The 19,452-nt window shown below is 44.1% G+C and overlaps 1 protein-coding gene across 4 annotated transcripts in view; it reads left to right on the top strand.

Annotated features, from left to right (window-relative positions):
• ISA1 (isoamylase 1) overlaps positions 1–16,837 on the top strand; it is a 47,385-nt gene extending 30,548 nt beyond the window's left edge. For 2 of the 4 annotated variants that reach the window (XM_086502246.1, XM_086502247.1), the window contains 17 exons: positions 827–1,009; positions 1,095–1,184; positions 2,093–2,248; positions 2,388–2,479; positions 2,562–2,703; positions 5,299–5,406; positions 6,057–6,142; positions 13,488–13,559; positions 13,668–13,800; positions 13,907–13,993; positions 14,214–14,306; positions 14,383–14,541; positions 14,691–14,774; positions 15,124–15,204; positions 15,305–15,387; positions 15,996–16,113; positions 16,201–16,837. In XM_086502246.1, the coding sequence (XP_086358372.1) occupies positions 827–1,009; positions 1,095–1,184; positions 2,093–2,248; positions 2,388–2,479; positions 2,562–2,703; positions 5,299–5,406; positions 6,057–6,142; positions 13,488–13,559; positions 13,668–13,800; positions 13,907–13,993; positions 14,214–14,306; positions 14,383–14,541; positions 14,691–14,774; positions 15,124–15,204; positions 15,305–15,387; positions 15,996–16,113; positions 16,201–16,461 (2,028 nt within the window). In that variant the 3' untranslated portion in view covers positions 16,462–16,837. Of the gene's footprint in view, positions 1–826; positions 1,010–1,094; positions 1,185–2,092; positions 2,249–2,387; positions 2,480–2,561; positions 2,704–5,298; positions 5,407–6,056; positions 6,143–13,487; positions 13,560–13,667; positions 13,801–13,906; positions 13,994–14,213; positions 14,307–14,382; positions 14,542–14,690; positions 14,775–15,123; positions 15,205–15,304; positions 15,388–15,579; positions 15,905–15,995; positions 16,114–16,200 lie in introns of those variants that run through there. The other 2 variants (XR_015186691.1, XR_015186690.1) reach the window with 2 other exon arrangements.
• The last annotated feature ends 2,615 nt before the right edge of the window (positions 16,838–19,452 follow it).

Here is a 19,452-nt window from a genome sequence, read left to right as displayed (position 1 = left end):
AAATTTGTAGAGAACATTAGGTGTTTTTTCAAGTGTGCAAGGACTCAAAAATTAAAATGCACCCCCTCACACCCATTCCCTTCTCAAGCATTATTTAGGTGTTTTTTATGCCTCCCGTTCCGTGCCGTTCCCGTTCCGGACCCCTGGCTGTTCCCCCGTTCCGCGAGGGTCCCCGTCGCCGTTCCCGTTTTGCGTTCCGGGTAACTCTGTGTGGAGTGCTAAGGGGGCCTTTTCTCAGCAAAGAATACCTTCACATGCCAGAGTCCTCCACACCAACTGGTAGGACAATGCAAAGCATGGGTTGACAGCACCCCTTGGTGGGAGAAGATGGATTCTCTCGTGCAATGCACCATAGTTCACACCTATTGCACATTGTCAATGCCATGCACTGGCAAAGTCTTATGAGGCAATGGGTTGGATGATTAAGAAACTCGAGAAGTTTGTGCGATTTTGTTAATATGTTGGATGATTAAGAAACTCAAGAAGTTTGTGTGATTTTTTTGATATGACTCATTATTTTTGTCTGTTAGGTGTAATTTGTGCTTACAATGTAGTCCTCTCTATGTGGCTATGTTAATTTTTTAAACAGCTGTTTTTGCTCTTTTTTGCATCAAACCTATTCCCTGTTCCGTGTTAATGTTACTATACATATTGATCCTTTTCAAAAGCTAGATGTTTTCTCCTTTTAGTCAGCTTACTACTTATGCCGTTTTTGAGCTCTTTTGATGGTGATTTGGGTTTAATTCATTTCTTCATTTGTGCCTTGCTCAAGACACAATCAAGTACATCCCATACACTAATCACTAATGGAGCTCATTACTCGCAGGGTCAGGTCACCAAAGAGGTATCACTGCATCCCAAGCTGAATAGAACTGGTGATGTTTGGCATATATATCTTCCAAATATTGCTAAGGGATTGCTTTACGGTTATAGAATAGATGGACCCTTTACTCCAGAAAATGGTCATCGCTTCAATCCTGCATGTGTCTTGATTGATCCATATGCAAAGGTTTAAAACAAGCTGTTCAGTTTTAGAAAGCTTTTATCTTTTGTACTCAGCTATCTGATACATAATTATTTTGTATTCATGGAAGGCCATTGTTAGTAGGGAAGAGTATGGTGTTCCTGGTGCCTATGGAAACTGCTGGCCCCAAATGGGGGGCATGGTTCCTTTTGATGCAGAGGTATTGTACTATTTGAATAGGTGGTTGTTGAATTGCACCATTGGCTTTCAGTACTTGCATTTGCACAGATTAATTGAAACGGCTCAAGCATTCACCTTGAATCAAAACTCGCATTTCTTGTTTAGGATAGGCTTGGTCGAAATGGTATTGCAATGCACCTTTCACATTTTTTTCCCTCATGCTCTTAGTTTCAATATTGGAAAATTTCTTTGCCGTTAATTGTAGTATACTTATGCGTAATTAAGGATGCCTGTGCAAATGGTTTTTGAAAGCAGTTTATGGTAGGGCTTAGATTTTAGATGTTTTACAGAAGCTTATTTGCATAAGCTCCACCTAGTTATCACGGAGCAATAGCTTAGTCGGTAAGGTCGGCTCGAGGCTAAATAGCTTAAATAGATATTTTTCTTATCATATGCACTTTTGACCAGTTTTTTGAAACATCATACCTTTTAACTCCACCAATTGTAGATCTAGGAGGAATGTGACAATGTCTGAAAGCAATTTCAGTGGAGTGCGATCTAGAAGGTCTTTGATGATTGTATTTTACGCTTCATTTATAATTAAATACATTTATTGTAAGAGCTTATAGGAATTATAGCTTTGGAGGTATTGATAGTATCAGAAAAATGAACTGCTGGGTTTTACTACAGTATCCACCTAGGACCTCATGCATTGCTTTATCTCGAGACATATTGGCTAGCAAGTATGTTTAGTAACCCAAGTCCTATTGTGGGGAATTAAAAGCTAGGACTGGGTGTTGCAAAAGAATATAACCTCTGCTTGGGCAATTGACCTCTTAAAGAGTTCCTGGTCATTTACAAAAAATAAATAAATCATTTGTTTCCCTCAAAGAGTAGAATAGCAGCTGCTGATATTTTTATCCTTACATTTTTCTGGCTCGAGCACAGCCTTTTGATTGGGAAGGAGATGTGCGTCCACGCCTTCAGCAAAAAGATCTTATTGTCTATGAGATGCACGTAAGGGGTTTTACGCGTCACAAATCGAGCAATGTGAAGCACCCAGGGACTTATGATGGACTAGTAGAGAAGCTCAACCATCTGAAGGTTAGAGGGTCTGTTAGTAACGAGACTTCTTCAGTAGTTTTTCTTATTGCATCAGAGGGTGCATTTTGATCACCTTACTAACAGTGTTTTTGAAGTTCTGAACCACCAGTTTGTGCTAATCTTGGGTTTCCTCTTGCAGGAGCTGGGCATTAATGCTATAGAGTTGATGCCATGCAATGAATTCAACGAGCTTGAGTATTATGCGTACAATTCAGTAATGGGTGACTACAAGTATACTGACCCGTTCTTTTATGCTTACTTTATGCGAGCTTCTCAAGTTGATTCTATCATTCCTTCAAACAAATATTGGCAGGATGAACTTCTGGGGGTACTCCACTTTGAATTTCTTCTCACCCATGATAAGATATGCAAAATCTGGAAACCAGGGTTGCGGTTTGGATGCCATCACTGAGTTCAAGACACTTGTAAGGGATGCTCACAAATGTGGAATTGAGGTATTAGGCCTAACTTTCCATCTTTTTTGCCTTGCCTTGGTAAGTGAAAACAGGGTTGACTCTTCTTTGGGAACAAAATGTCGCTTCAGTTATAGTGTCGGTTATAGCTCAAGACGAAGACGGGGTTAAAGCTTAAATTCTGTGCGAGCCATGTTGAACAGGAATTTTTCCTGTCTGATTTCTTTGCGGTCAAGGTCTGACCAACGACACTCCTTCAACTTTCAGAATAAACTGATGTTAAACAATCAAGCCACTCGAGTAAGTGAGGGAGCACAAGAGGTAGTCGGAAGAGAGCCTCGAAGGAACTGGCAGGTAACCCATGCCCAAAAGATGCATGAGAGAAGCATTGGAGACTCTAAATTTGCAGCAGACTCTTTGTAGCTAAGAAGTCTGTACAAGGTGCTCAGTGCGTGATATGGGTGAACTCCGAGCAGTATGCTTATGTCACACACAGATAACGACAGTATATTGAACTAGAAAGAAATGTATTATTACAGCTAGATCGTATAAAAATAGAAACCGATCTCAGCAGACAGAGTGCACACAATGTGCTACAAAACCCTAGCTCAATACACTGCAATGGACCAAGTACGAAGGAACTGGCTAGCAGCACACTCAGCTCCAGTCCATGATCAGTCACCCCGATACAAAGGTAGTGCCGAGGCTAGATAGTGCAGGGTAGATGCCACAAATGGGAGTGCATAACAATATCGATAGACTATGACGAATAGACTTTATCACTCAGGGAGAACCAAACGAAGAAGAAAAAGAATGAAAGAAAGAAAGATCTTTTTACGTCTATTAGAGGCCGAAGCTAGCCTATGAGACAAATCAGATGTACATGGTTGTATGCCATTCATCTATCAGGAAAGGACAAAGGGTTCCAGAACTACACAACTACATAAAGTAGTCGTCTAGTGGTGGAGATCATATGTCACATGGTGCAATGGTAATGCATCTGGCTGAGCTTTATGGTACGTGAGAGGGACATGGAGCTTTATCTGGAGGGGTGTAAATGTAGCTATATGCTCAGGGCAGTACTATCATGAAGATGCATTAGACTATCTAGTTCCATTCAATGCTAAATTGGGGGTGTATATTGTTATACATGAGTGGCTCTGGGGTGAGGGCAGCCCGAATAAATGCTGCTGGGTCTACCATTATCTGGGCTCGTCTCTCTTGGACAGCCTGGTAGTGTCCAGACTAGATCTCTTGGATCTGTTTGTGATGGAGTCTGGGGGACTCTGTATCTTGGAGCTCGTGGTCGTCTCCTGGCTATGATCCTCTCAGCCTGCTCTAGGGTGACCTCTGGGATTGTTGTTAGTACCTCTCTGTGTCTGTGTATCTCTATTAGGAACTGGTCAAACTGACGTTGATCTTTGGACTCCATGATCTGTTGTAAGGTAGGCTGGCTTGTGGCAGATCCTTTCGGCTCCAAGGATATGATCATACCGTTGCAGCATACATCAGAGCTGGGGTGACCAATGTGTTGAAGAGCCACCCCATAGTGTGGGGTTCCTGAAAATGTGCCTAGTGGCATCTTTGCTCAAGCATGGCCAAAGATGCATGTCCTCTAGTAAGTCTATCCGTAGCCGCTTTGCCATGGTGAAACGCCTTGGTGGGCTGACAAAGGTGACTCCCAGGTACACATAAGACTCCACCACCTCTTCTTGTTTGCCTGTTGCCATTGCAGGTCGCCCGACGGCTTTGGAAGTGTGGAAGATCATGATCTTGGTCTTCCCAAGGTTCACTGTCAGCCCTCTATGGATATAGAACTCATTAAGAGCCTCAAGGTGGCACTGGAAACCCTCGTGTGACTCACAGATCAAAACAATGTCGTTAGCATAAAGCATGAGATGTACTGGAGTATCTGCGAGGTCTGCATCCTCTCCACTAGCTCATAAGATTTAGTCAGAGGTATCATCAATATACAAGCCAAAGAGAGTCGGGGAGAGTCGGCATCCTCGTTTCACACCAATGGTGCTAGCAATAGAGTTTGATTAACCTCTGGAGCAGTGTACTCTTCTTGTCATCTGCTCCTATAGGGTATATATGGTCCCAATCATCTGTATGGGTTGTGACAAGTCAATGACGTGGCATCACTAAGTTCCAACCAATGGAACAGATCCCGACGGAGGGGCCGAAAACCCTAGAAGAAGAAGAAGAAGATCTACCAACTTACGGAAGACCGGCCGAGAGGCCTAAGAGACAAGTGGGTTAGGATAAAAATCCTAACCCAACCAACTTACACAACCTTGGCCGAGGGGCCTAAACCATAAATAAAGCAGATGCTTTTGGTATTTAGTGCTTTTCGACTTGAGAGGGCTGTGCTTTTGGCATCTCTTGTACTATTTATAAGTGTCCTGAGGGCTACTCTTCAGAGAGCATCTGGACAAGAGTCTAAGAGTGCCCTAGTTTTTTCCAATCACTAAGCCTTACTCATCTGACAAGTTTTCTTGTGAATCTTTGTCATTCTCACCTTTTAAAGGTGTCACTTTTGAAAGTTCTCTTTTTCCATCATCTTGTGAAACTGATGTCAGTTGTCGTGAGTTTTAAGAGTTGAAGCTCAATTTGATGATTCTAGTTGCCTTGCAGGTGTTTATGGATGTTGTCTTCAATCACACTGCAGAAGGAAATGAAATGGGGCCTACAATATCTTTTAGAGGTGTTGATAATGCAGTATTTTATATGCTTGCACCAAAGGTGAGAATAATGCTGAGAAAGTATGCTTTGTGATACCTGAAGTTGTCTTGTCAAGATAGCCAAACCTTGAGACTAGAAATTGCAAGAAGACTCAAATTTTATAGCTAGATGACATCAGTTAATTTGGTTTCTTTCCTTTCACTGTGCATACAATTTACAGTTGAATAGGGCCAAATGGGCATCAGAGGGGAAATTAAATGGTCAAGCCAAAAAACTGGAACGACTGTTTAGTTTTCGTCCTTTTTTTTAAAGGCAGAATTACTGGGAATGCTACTCGACCCCATATTCAAGCTAGAGTGAGTTTTGTAGAGACTTATCCCTGTGCTGCCTCATATTATACAGCCTACTTTGATTTAATTTGCATTGTTTTGATTGTTCTGTAAAACTTAATGAGGTCTTTACAATTGAAGTAACTAGCTCCATCTTTACTGAAGACTTGGGTGTAAAATGTATGGGCATGAATTTAGAAAGATAGAGAGAAAGAAAGATTATGGCGTCTTATGGAGGCCAAAGTTGACCTGTAGGACAGATCAGATACATCTTTGTTACAATCCACTCTGCGTACCCATGTCATAAAGGCATAAAAAGCAAAATCTAAATAACAATGCTTTTGAGAGAGGGAATCAACTAAAATGTGATTTTTTTCTCAGGGTGAGTTTTACAATTATTCTGGCTGTGGCAATACCTTTAATTGCAATCATCCGATTGTTCGCCGCTTCATAGTCCAGTGTCTCAGGTGATGTAAGTGGTATGGAGCATTAATCTGTTTTGAATGACGATGAGCTACTTCTTAAGTAATAGTACCTACAAAATTTAGCTAGTTAGGTGGGGTTGTTGTGCATGTAGAATAAGGACTTATTGAAAATTTTATGTTAGAAGTTCAGGGTCCAAATCAAGTGTTGTAAACTTGGAGCACAAATTTATAGATTTTCCTTGCAAACTGGCATTTTCATAACATTTTCGTTTTCAGATCTGGAGAATTGATTGGAGGCACACTTTAGAAACCTCTGAACTTTATAAGCACCTTAGAGACATATTTTTTGATGTAGGAGGAGCTTTCAGCCCTAGGGTGCAGTGTGCAGGGAAACTTACACGTTACATCCTCCGTAAATAAGGTGTCATCTGCCACATGATCTGCCCTTGCTAGACATGCCAATTTTCATATTCTGAGTACATCTCCCAACACCTCGAGCTTCCATGACCATCCTGTGGAGACCTGTGTCAATTGGCTGCTTTAGTACCACATATCATGTGGTCTGCAGACTTTTGTTTTCTTGTACTGTTTGTCCTCATGCCACCTAGCTGACATAAAAATGCGTCGTGTCCATCTGCCATATCGTGGTGCCATATCACCAAGTCACATGGCAGCCACTAATGGTGCTAGCAATACTATCTGGTGGTCCTCCAAGGCAGGGTAGCCTACCAGTGACTCTCTGATACAAAGCATATATTCCCCATATCGTCTCTGTGAGGACCCCACAGGTGCGAGTTGTTGGAATTGTCTCTCCTGAGGATAGTTCAAAGGCTTTGTGGAAGATCACAAAGCAACTGTAAATGCGCTTCCCTTTGCCACTGGCCTGCTATATAAGGCACCTGAATGTAAAAATGTGATCTACTGTAAAGAAGTTGCATCTAAAGCTGAGGTCCTCAAACTCTGCCTACATGCTTGACCGAGACTCTGAAACTGCCCCATAGATCTTGGTCAACATATGGCCAATCATGAAATCATGTGGTTGCCAGGGTCCATGTGGTCCCTTGCTTTGTAAAGCACTATAGCATGCACAATTCAAGAGTGAGGAAAACCCTTAGCTAGAACCCTGTTGAAGATATGAACAATGAAAGGTGACAGGGTCCTTGCTCCGGAAATAAATGAGAGTCTCATCTCTTTGCAGGTCTAGCGCTCTCTGATCTGCTCTAATGCACGCTGTGGGCAGATTCGTCTGTAAAACTCTTTGCACTCATCATCATACCCCCCGTTCTTGGGCATAGTCCCAGGTGGTTCAATACCTCCTGCGTGAATGTGGTAGAATGGCTGGGGTATGAAGTATGGAGGAGAGCTGGCCGTGGAGGGCGTCCAAAGGAGCTGAGTGGTCCAAATGGTAGATGCCCTCTTAAGCATGATGAGCACATACACGTAGGGCTGCAACACACAATAGCTGAGAGGCATGCAGGTAACCAGCAACAGTGCTTAGGGCTGAGTAAGGCGCAGTTGTTGCTGCAGATGCCGAGCAGTGCGTAGCTGTTGTAACAAGTTCTGAGCAGCATGCAAGTGATGCAGCAGATGTGGAGCAGTGCACAGGGCTGAAAACGTCAAACAAGGCTGGGAAATCTGCATGTGCCAGTCTCGAGGCAGTGCTTTGGCTGACACAACCAGGTGCGTAGCCTTCAGTAAGGTGGCAAAGTAGATCGCAGAGCAGTTGAGTAGGTCTCTCTCTCTCTCTCTCTCTCTCTCTCTCTCTCTCTCTCTCTCTCTCTCTCAGGAAGTGAAACAAATAGGCAAGAAAGATGGCGGCGCACTACATGGTCACAAGCAAGAGGATGACAGCCATTGAAAGAGAGTTGAAAGAATGCAAAGCTCACATAGATGAGTGGAAGAAAGAGAAGAATTCACTTCTTGAATGGAAAAAGAGGGAGGAACAGGGGAGGGAACTAGAGCGCAAGGAGTTCCGGGCTGAAATTCAAGCTCTAAAAGGTAGCATCTCAGCCCTTCGGAAGGAACTCACAAAACTAAAGAGAGAGGACGCCTTGAAGATGGAGAAATTCAGCCATCAATGATAGATGAGCTGAATAGTATACGAGCACAAGTCAAAGAAATAAAGGAGGAAGGAGAAAAGAAGACCTCATGGGTGGAGGTTCTCTCCAAAACCCAAAAGGTGGAAGAGGTTGAAAAGTGGATTGAAGTTGTCAAGAAGGGGAAGGGCAAGGACATTCCGACTACACCTGACATCATCGACAAGACACTTGAAGAGGAACAATGAAGAAGGGTACGCGCTCTACACGTGAGAGTGACCGGCCTAAAAGATTCAAATAAGGTGGACCAAGAGGCGAAGAGCCTCATGTCAATGATGGGGGTGGAGAAGCCCTCGCACACACAAGCTTGGAGAGTGGGCAAGAAAATGAAGGTAATGGGGAGAGTTCAAAAGAACGGGCTCTCATTTTGCGCTTTGCCTCCATGGAAGAAAAGAAAGACTTTTTAAAGAAGAGGCCAACCCTCAAGAAAACAGGTATCTTTTTAGGAGACGACCTTACTCTCTCACAGCTTGCACATATGAGAGAGGTCATGCCAAAGATTATAGCAGCAAGGGAGAAGGGAAAGTTAGCCTTCTACAGAAGTGGACGAGTAGTGATTACAGAGCACCGCTCTACATGACGGTGCGAGACCTATGGGACCACTCTCAGGATGGAAGTTTGGAAATGTAATGGTTCGTATAGACTTGATCTGGGGGCCTTTGAGGACAGCTTCAGAGACAGAGACATTGTTTTCTACTCAGAGACTCATCAGGCTCCAGGATAGTTGATGCCGCATATATCAGGATACAGATGGGAGACAACTTGCTTGACATGCACTAGATCTGAGCATGGGACTAGAGGATGAGGAGGTGTAGCAGTTCTTTTCAGAGAGGAGCTCCAACCACTACTGCACATAGTTCGGAGAGATGATCAAGCCAGATACTTGTGGGTGAGGATAAGGGCAAAGACTAGAGAGAGAGAGAGAGAGAGAGAGAGAGAGAGAGAGAGAGAGAGAGAGAGAGAGAGAGAGAGAGAGAGAGAGAGAGAGAGAGAGAGAGAGAGAGAGAGAGAAATGAAATGAAATGAAATGATATATTAACGTCTTCAAAAGGCCAAAATGACCTATGAGACCATCAGATACAAAGTGGTGAATCTAATACAACGTCTGAAGTACAAGTACAAAAAGTACTGAAAGTAAAAATGAAAACTGAAAATGAGTGTGAAATGTGAAATGTGAAAATGTAGAATAGGCCCTCAATGACAATCTGGGTGTCGTGCTAGAATGCCTCTAATCCTCTGTTGGAGTCTCCGTCGATGGAGTGTGCTCCTGTGTCTCGGTCGTGGTCGTCTCGATCTCCCGAGAGCTCAGTCGTCCTGTCAATGAGGGTGCCTCTCGTATGAATGCGGGTACAACCCTGTGCTGGTGGTTGGTCTCTTGGCTCCCTCGATCCAAAGAAGTCTGTGATCTGTCTTTGCGACTGTCGTGCTCCATGTCTCCTCAACAGACTATCTCTTTGTCGGTGTAGCTCAAGTAGATATAAGCCAAGGCATCTCTGATCTTGATATCTCATGACTCTATCTAGGGGTCCAATTTCCAAAACCCTCCCTGAATAAGCAATGGAAGCGCCCTTGTATCTCATAATACACAGTGCAGTGGCATATGTAGTGTAGCTCTGTCTCTGGCTCTCTACCGCATAGTTGACATATCCTAGACTCCGGCGGTATCCCTCTGAATCTACCCGTCTCAGTCTCCTGCTGGTGTGAGGATGTGCGAATCTGACCAATAGCACATCGCAGACCATGAGACAAATGAGTGTCCATGTAGCTCGGACGAGTCAAAAACCCATCTCCCGAAAGTTGGAGAAGGTGCTCTTTGTAAAAAGCCATCTTCGTGCCCAACTCCTGCATCGGCTCTACCCATGTCCTCCTGGTGTCCAACTGTATTAGATCCTGCCGAATGAGTCTAGTGATCTCCGTCCGTGTGACTGGCAAGGAGGGTGCATCTAGGGAATACTGAAAAGGAGGCAATCTATCCATGCTGAGACCATGCCTCTGAAACCATGAAGTCATCTGCGCATACCAACATGATGCATCTCCTTGCATCGCTAACTGTCTAGAAGACTCAAGAGCCAATCTAGTATATTTGCCTCTATCTAGAGAGAGAGAGAGAGTTCAACAACACAAATAACAATCTAGCTCACAAATTCTAGAGGTGTTTATGCACTCCCTTCAGTCTTATTGGTGTTGTGCCTTGTAGGTCTCCCACACGAGAGCAACACGCAGTCGTAGGACAACATCTATCTCACGATGATAACATTGCCACACACCAAGCACAATTGCCATATTCGATTGACCAAGCACAGACTAGCGACCCATAAGCCGTAGAGCATCGATGGAAAATGGCCATCTCACGATAACATTGCGACAAACCAAGCACAATTGCCATATTTGATCGACTAGGCATAGACTAGCGACCCATAAGCCACAGAGCATCGATGGAATGGAAAGAGAGTGTCGACGTAGATCATGAAAAAAATCCAAGAGAGAGAGAGAGCAGGACACATGAGACGTTGAGTCGCGGGGTTCCACCACAAGAGAGCACTCGCCCCAGTGTCCAAACTTTGGTGCCCCTTTTGGTATTTATTTATATTGCTTCGACTTAGTACAACGGCTGTGGCTCTGCTCTGCATCTGCCTGTGATAGAATGCAAGAGAAAGAGCCCATAGTTGATATATGAAGGCCCTAGGCCCATCCAAAAGCAGTACATATGAAAAGCATGGAATCTGAAAGCAGTTGGTCTCTAAAAAGCCACCAGCACAAAATCAGGGCGTCCGTACACCTGCCATGTCAACAGTCAGTCAGCGCAAGTTACGGGCGTCCGTACAATGCCACATCAGCATGCAAGCGCGGTTTGCGGATCGTCAGTACAGTCCTGCCACGTTATCAATTGACTGCGCAAGTCTTTTTGAGTGTGTATGTGTGGGTCTTGCTTTAATATCTTGGGCTCCATCGGACCGGGTCCCATAAATCGGAAGGACTTTTGAGAATTGGGAAGTCTTTTAATGTTTGGCCCACTCAGCAAGACTTTGCAAGTTGGTGAGAACTTAATCTTCTTTTGCTTCTTCTAGGGTTTAGGCCTCTCGGCTGGGATATGCAGGTTGGCTAGGATCTTTAGTGACTTGAGACGTCAGCAGTTTGTCACACCCTCTGGGCTCTTATAAACTTACAAGGGATGCCCCAAAGGCAGAGCCAAAATCATCTGATCCAAAAGCACTTTCACCCAAAAAGATCTACCCAAAAGCCTTGTGAAAATATTGCCATCTGTACTGCCCTACCACGTCGGCAAGCTGCCAATGCAAATGGGGAACTTCCGTACAACAGTTCCACGTCAGCAGGCAACGCTTTTCACGGAGTTCACCTGCAGCCCTTACGCTTTTGATTAGTAGGGTTTAGGCCCCTAGGCCACACTTTTTGGGCTCAGTTCCTCTCGTCCTCTCGGCCAGTTCTCTCCAGTTTAGGCCCCTTGGCCACTTTCCACGTCATCACTTTGTGACATGGTGTCCTCAGGCAGGGCTGCCCCTCCTGAGCTAGTCGGCTCGTGGCAAAAGCACTGCCCTGGAGCTGCTGAGGAGTGTCCTGTTCCTTCAGCCGATGGTGGGGTATGAGACGGGCCAGAAAACAGGGCTGAGGAGATAGTGGGGGAGATGGGAGGTGCGGGAGGGGAGGGTGGGAAGAGAGAGGTGGAGGAGGAGCGATGGAGTCGGCAAGCGGGGGGGAGGGGGAGCTGGTGGCGGCGAGGCTGAGGTGGAAGAAGACTCCTCAGGTACATCCTGCTAGAGAGAGTCAAAACGGTTCCCTGTAGAAACCCAATGCTCAGGCACGACAGATAGAGACCCAGGGTGCATAGGCTTGCACCTCTTCAGAGATGGGTGGTCAGTCAGCTGATGGTTGGCAGCAAGTATACATGGCCGTTGTCGGCAGGGACGCACTCGCTATACAGGCCCCCTTGGTGGCCGACCGACATTTGGGGGAGAAAGTGTGGCATGGGTTGGGTTCTCTTGCAAGGACAGGACTTCGCGAGATGGGCCCTACCTTCGGGGGAGAGTGCGTGTTCTGAACCAAAACGCGACTGTAGGTATAATTGTTGCCTTGGCAACAACTGAAGCTGCCGTGCGCGGGGTCTCCTAGATTTTCCTAATCTCAGAACCAATCCTGCATGAAAGCGGGAGGTACTCTCTTTCTGGCCGGGGAAGTAGACCGAAATGGGTAAATCTGCTCCCTCGACAAGTACATCAGAAGCTGGGTTGAAACCACGACGCCACTGTCGAAAATGAGCCCTGACTTCTCGGATGGCAAGCGGGCTCATCGAAATGCCCTTGGAAGCCATCTCGGGAGTCTCAAACTTGATGTGGTAGTACCCATGCCCGAGGAGTCGTACATCGATGATCTCCACGAGAAGGCGGGCCTGGAGGAGATCGTGCACCTCGCCTCTGCTGGGCTGGGTGCCGATAATCTTGCAAATGGCAGAGGTGGCCTGAAGGCGCTCCACCTTTGCTCCAAGTCTCGCTTGCTTCGTCGGCGATAGAGCAAGTTGGATGGTGGGCTTTGCAGGGTCGAGCGAGGGGGCTTTGTCAGAGTCCCTTTGGGGCGGAGCAGGAGCCTCCATCTTGTCTGTTGCTGTGGAAGAGAAAGAAGAGTCGTCGATGGCAAAGGGGCGAGTCGAAGACGAATCAGCCTGGAAGGTCAACAGAGAGAGGGAAAGGGGGGAGGCGTGTAATGGCACACAACAGCAGCGAGCTCTCTGTCATGACAACCTCAGTTTTATTCAGAATGACTAAAGCATTGTAAGAGGGAATATCTGATAGGCCACCTAGAATGGATTATATCGATGCCTCACATCGGATGGGTGACTCAGAGCATCTAGGGGAAGTATCCGACCATACGGATTAGGCATTTCTAGTGCGTCACTGGATGGGTGACATAGAGCACCGCTAAAGACATTGCTTCGTAAAGTTCGGTAAGGAAGTGACCAAGTATGACCATTTCTGGTGCATCACAAGGTAGATAACAAGAGCATTGGTATGGTAATGTTTCATGGTCTAAGGGGATTCCGGACCAAGTGAGTGATATGCGCCAAGGACCAGGCACGTGTATGAAGATGAGTTCTCAGAAAACTTTCCAGGGACATGAATTTATTATTTTAGCACATTCCTTTCTTTTCATTAGTATTGGCAAGCCTTGAAACTGCTAGTAAGAAGTGTAATTTTGCAAGTATAAAGAAGGCAATTTTTTGACATGACAAAAGCAAACTAAAGAAATTTGTCTACTTTGTGGTCATATGTAATTATCAGGTATTGGGTGATAGAGATGCATATTGATGGTTTTCGCTTTGACTTGGCATCAATTCTCACTCGATCCAGCAGGTTCACTCTCAAGAAGGTTTTTGAAGAGTGTTAATACTTCAAATAATAGTGTTGGTATTTCGGAGCCTTTTCCTATAACTCCTGTTTGCTTGTCTTGCTTGTAACCAGTCTTTGGGACAAAGCAAATGTTTTTGGACTGGGTGAAGGCTTAGATCAAGACTTTATCACAACTGGGACACCATTAAGTGAACCACCATTGATAGATCTGATTAGCAATGACCCAGTGCTTTGTGATGTCAAGGTTTTCTGCCTCTCCTTCTGGTTTGCCTATTCAAGATCCATGTTGCAATGTATACATCGGGACATATTGTCTTCAGGTCTACTCTTATTAGCTGAAATCTTGGCAGTTGATAGCTGAGCCTTGGGATTGTGGGGGGCTTTATCAAGTTGGAAAATTCCCACATTGGGGTTTGTGGTCAGAGTGGAATGGGCAGGTACGCTTGGCAGCATATTATTGTAGTTTTCATTATTGGGGGAAGAATTATTGACAAATGGTAAAGCAGAATCTGCTGCTCTCATACAATCTGACCTACATTGTATTTCTTGCAAACCTTGAATACGACACGTGGTGCCTGCTTTTTTTATAAACTTCATCAACGTGTTTAGCGCTGCTTTTTTCTTGAAGGGATGGGTACATCTATTTTTCTCTTGCAGTTTCGAGATACTGTGCGTCAATTCATAAAAGGAACGGATGGAGTTGCTGGGGCTTTTGCAAACTGCCTTTGTGGATCACCTCAATTGTATCGAGTATGCATCGTTTTAAAAAATTCCCCCAAAATCCTATTTGAAGCATATTGAGGATGTTGCCAATCTGTACATGTAGGATGGTGGCAGGAAACCGTGGCATAGTGTGAATTTTGTAACGGCGCATGATGGGTTTTCCCTAGCAGATGTTGTTTCTTACAATACAAAGCATAATACTGCGAATGGGGAGGGAAACAAAGATGGAGAAACACACAATAATAGCTGGAATTGTGGAGAGGTATATTGAGCAAGATATGTCTTGTTGAACGTCAAAATTGCATCAGCTTTTAAACATATCTGACCCAGTTTTGTACAGGAAATACACTCCTTATTTTGGCATCTTCAACACAAATTTTCCTCGCTAAGCAGACATGTCGTGTTTAACAGGAAGGGGAGTTAGTTAGTCGCCGTGTGCTGGACTTGAGACAAAGACAGATGCGAAACCTATTGCTTGCTCTCTGCGTCTCTCAAGTAATCTTCTAAGAGGCTTAAAGACCGTCTTTTCAATAGCTTTTTTTGTAGAGATACTTATTTAACAGGTCAAAAAACAAACCAACAGTCCAAAAAATAGTCCCATGGTGCAGTCCAGTTTGAAATGTGGTGACTCGTTCATCTTTACAGCATGCTACCAACCTCTTAGCCTTTGTTTTCATCATATATCTACACTTGAATGCATAGCTTAGCCTCGTTATTGGCTGGACTTGATGATTGTTGTCTTTTATCAGATTGTTCTTTTCAATTGATGGTTGCTCATCAAGTAGCCTTCACTGTGGATGGTATGAGAGTTTTTTTTTGGCTGAGCCAATGTGTTAATGTTTAGGGGGTTCCTATGATGACAATGGGTGATGAATATGCTCATACAAAGGGAGGAAACAACAATACATATTGTCATGACAACTATGTAAGATTTCTGCCTTGTTGTGTTGATAGGCTCACTCAACCTTGACACTTTCGGCAATTTGGTATCTCGTTGTTTTGAATTCGTAAAATCTGTGCTACAGATAAACTATTTCAGATGGGATAAGAAAGAGGCAGATACGACTGGGTTCTACCGCTTTACAAGACTATTGTTAAACTTTCGGAGGTGCGAACTATAATGTCAAAATTTATTGCTGGTGCTGGCTGTGTTACAATTTTTGGCTTGTTAAAACATGCCTTTGAATATAATTTTCTAGTTTGTAAATGGGTCCCTTCATTGAAGAGCCTCATGACTTCCTTTTTCAACTTTCGTTTTTAAGAAGACTTATTTTAGTTTGTGAATGGTCCCTTCATTTAGGGCCAAGGACTTCCTTTTCAAATATTTGGCCTAAGTAAGACCTCAGTAAAAGCAATGAACAGCTGGAGCAATTCTGGACCATTGGATAAAGCTTGTTGATTAGTGCCACATGGCAAGGCAAACTTTTTCTCTTCTTATTTTTTGTAAGAAAGGCATTGACTAAGCTTTGTCTATTGTACATGTATATAGGCCACTATGTGAGAGAGTTGCCATTTGTTTACCTATTTATGTAAAGAGGGTTATTGAGAATTGGGTCACTCACACTCTTATCTCATCCTCCTGTAGGCCATTGTGATTTTTTACCTTGTTATTTTAAAATGCCAAAGTGAGTCTTCACCTTCCTTAATGTTATTTTTCTGACTTTGCTCCTTCACTTTCCTTGATGTTTATTTTTCTGACTTCGCTCTTTCATGTAGGGATTGCAAGAGTCTTGGGTTGTCGGAATTCCCAACAGGGGACAGACTGCAATGGCATGGGAATTCCCCACACACTCCAGACTGGTCTAAAAAGAGCCGCTTTGTAGCATTCACATTAGTGAGTAATCTTCTTGAGTAGTTTGTTTGCTGCAATGACATTGATATTCAAAATTCTGATGTCAGACAATCTTTGCTCTTAACACAGGTTGATTCTAGTTACAAGGAGCTTTATATTGCTTTCAATGCTGGTCATTTGGCCAAAATAGTGGCATTGCCTAAAAGACAGGGTTTCAAATGGCAGCCTTTGGTAGACACTAGCAAGTGTTGTCCTTATGATTTCCTATCAGAAGACCTGCCAGACAAGGATATAGCAATTGCTCAGTATGCCCACTTTTTGAAAAGCAATATCTATCCAATGTCAGACTACTCTTCAATAATTCTTTGTCTTGTGCCAGAGGAAAGTTGAGAGCAAGGGCATTCTATATGTGCTCGTAATGGGAGCTTTGTGATTTCTTTTGTAATCTTTAAGAGGTGGCATCACAACCCAGTTTATTCACCTTCTTCTTCCATGTGCTGTGGTGCGTTAAAGTTGAGCCTTGCATGAAGAATGTGCCAGCTTAGGGTCTGGTCAGATATTAATTATCATAGTTTTTCCATACAGAAAACACATACGCGTATGAAAGCATGACTGAGATCCACAAGAAATTTCATATATTGAACACCATATGAGGGCAAAAGGTGACAGTTATTATATATCGGTTGCAATTCTGACGTTTGATAGCCATCGCTTTAACAGCTTTCATATGCCATTGGCTATTGATTCTGGTACAAATTTTTCTTCATTGTTTAGATGATGTAGGGTAAGTATGTTTGATCATATCATACACCAAATAGCGTACGAGTCTGAAAGTATGGTAAATTTACTGCACCAGTATAAAAGCTATTATAACCATGCAGATGAAAACATTTCTGGTTTAAACTTTTTCAATTTGTTCATACCTCAAACTTTATTTTTATGCATCTTGCTAAAGAGGTCTTTAATTTTGAAAACCTACTTTCAACCAAAAAAAAAAAGAATAAAATATGGAGCGAATGTTGCAGCACTCCATGCAATTACTTTGCACTACGTGCAACCTTTTGTAGTAGGCTTCATTAGTAGACTCTATTGTCAAGGTTGGGTTTTGGGGGGCAGCAGCCCTCCATCCCCTCTGTTCTAGCCAGGAATCAAACCATCGGTTGATGGATGGTCGCCAATTCAACACTTGGAACGTCCAAGTGTCCTGCCACTGTCATGTTTGCTCTGCAGGACTATGCAAGTCAGCACCTGGAATGTTGCCTCTTGCTGACAACTCAGCACCCGGAATGCTGCTGACAAAGTTTGATTGTTACTTACTTGATTAACCTAGCAGCATGCCATGTGGCACCAAGAAAAAGAGTGCAGCCCAATTAAAAGTCAGTATGTGCAAAGGGACTATTTATGTTCCCCAATTTGAATAAATTGCATGCAATCTATTCTCCACTCTTGCTCATGTTTTGGATGCGACCTCTGCGTAGAGCTACTATTGCTCCAAGTACTCTCTCTGTGTGTGTGTGTGTGTATTGAGGGGCAGTGTTAGAAAAAAACCGGGTACAATGTATTTAAACCGACTAAAATCATAAAATCTCGGTTAGATTTTAAGCTTTCCTTGAAGAAAACCGACAAATTCACACAAGTTTTAGTGTAAATACCGGCAAAAGCTTCAAATTGACCTAAAAACCAATGGAATTTCAAGTTTGCCCTTATTTTCTTCAGTTAAATGTATTTTTCTAGCCCTGTTGAGGGGTTAAGAAGCAAAAAACACAAAGTAGATAGTGTGAATGACTACATGTCAGTGGCTCTCAAGAGTTTGGATGCTTGGGTTCCTTCGTACCTTGAATTAATACATAAAATTTGTGATCCAATTCTGAATTCCATTGGTTGTGTAACCTTGATGTTGAGTGATCAACCTAATGTGTATGGAAGAGAGAATTTTAGAATTTTTCATGAATACTATCTCTATGGACTACTCGTTAATAGATTAGAACACATGGTACTTGAGATTATGCAACAAGAAGGCATTCAAAGGCTATGAACGAGAATGTAGTGATCATGTTGTTATTGTATGTGTGATGTAGTGCTTTGGCCCATACTTTAAAAGATGCACAAAAGCTTATGATTGTCTTAGGCTGTATAGTAGGCTACAGTGTCACTTTCACAGGACACAATTAGTACAGTTGGTCTAGGTTGGTTCACACTGGACGGATCCTCTGGCTTGGGGAGTGACACATGGCAGGGTATCGACGGTGGTCTAGTGGACCTCGTGGCCAGGTCACCACATGGCTAACATTTATGAGCCGTTGGTGTCTCTTTATGGTGGTACATATGAGTAGTAGCGGTTGGTCATTGTTATGATCTTCTTCACCTCTGGTCCAGCGACTGAGTGGTGGAGAGTGAGTCTATACACGAGCATGTCTTCACCATCCTTGCACATCTGAGCCTCGACACCCCATTGTACCTGTGAGTCTTGGGCTGGAGCTGAGTGTGCTGCCACGCCAGAGTCTGTATTAGTTCTTTGAGAGAGTCGAGTCATTTGTTGTGGTCTGCTCCTGTTGTGTCTCTGTCTCTGTGAGCTCTGCTTTTGTCTAGTGTTCCTTCGATTTCAGTCTGTTGAGTGAGATTGTCTTGCACATTGCACTGGGGTCCACCCACTGTAGAGAGCACGATACGTTATCCGCGCTACAGATGCTCTCATTTTCGCGATCACGGTGGGACCTCAAATGAAGTCTCACTCTCTGTTGAGATACAAATAGTGAAGCTAGTTGGTTGTACCGAGCTTCGTCCCTTTGCTTGCATTGTGTTGCTTGTCTGCTGGTCTGGTCCTCTCTCGCCCTGGTCCAACCAGTCCTTGTCGTCCTCGTCTCTGGTCTAGGTCCAGTCCTCCTCGCCCTGGTCCACCAGTCCTCATCTTGGGCCTAGTCCTCAGGTCTAGTCCTCCTCACCCTGGTCCAGTCCTCCTCGTCTTGGTCCAGCTAGGTAGTCTAGTCACTGGTGGTCCTAGACCAGGTGGTCTAGTCGCTATCCTCGCTTATCCTAGTCTAGACCTGTGTGTTCAGCCCACAGTTAAGGGTCAAAGTTTGGTTGGATTGGTGGTCACTACATGACACATACAAGGCGGTTAGTTGAGCGTCAAAGCGCACTACTAAGCCCTCTGAAGTACTATCACAAAAGACGACCTTTGGCACCTTGTAGAAGTCCATCAACCTCATCACCTATACCTCCACATACGACATCACCCATTCCTTCATCCGGTTCCGCATCTTCCCGATCACCTTCTCCAGTAAAGCTCTCTCCTATTCTGCGACAACAGGCGATTGAGCAACAGGCTCAGCAAGGGACCATGGAGGCGGTGGCTAGTGTTTTGGCGAAGGTAAACATCAA

This window comes from Adiantum capillus-veneris, chromosome 26 (genome assembly GCF_014529385.1).
Source record: "Adiantum capillus-veneris isolate H3 chromosome 26, ASM1452938v2, whole genome shotgun sequence".
NCBI classification, from domain to species: domain Eukaryota; kingdom Viridiplantae; phylum Streptophyta; class Polypodiopsida; order Polypodiales; family Pteridaceae; genus Adiantum; species Adiantum capillus-veneris.
Note: the sequence above shows the minus strand (reverse complement) of the source record. Positions and strands in the feature narration are given on the sequence as shown.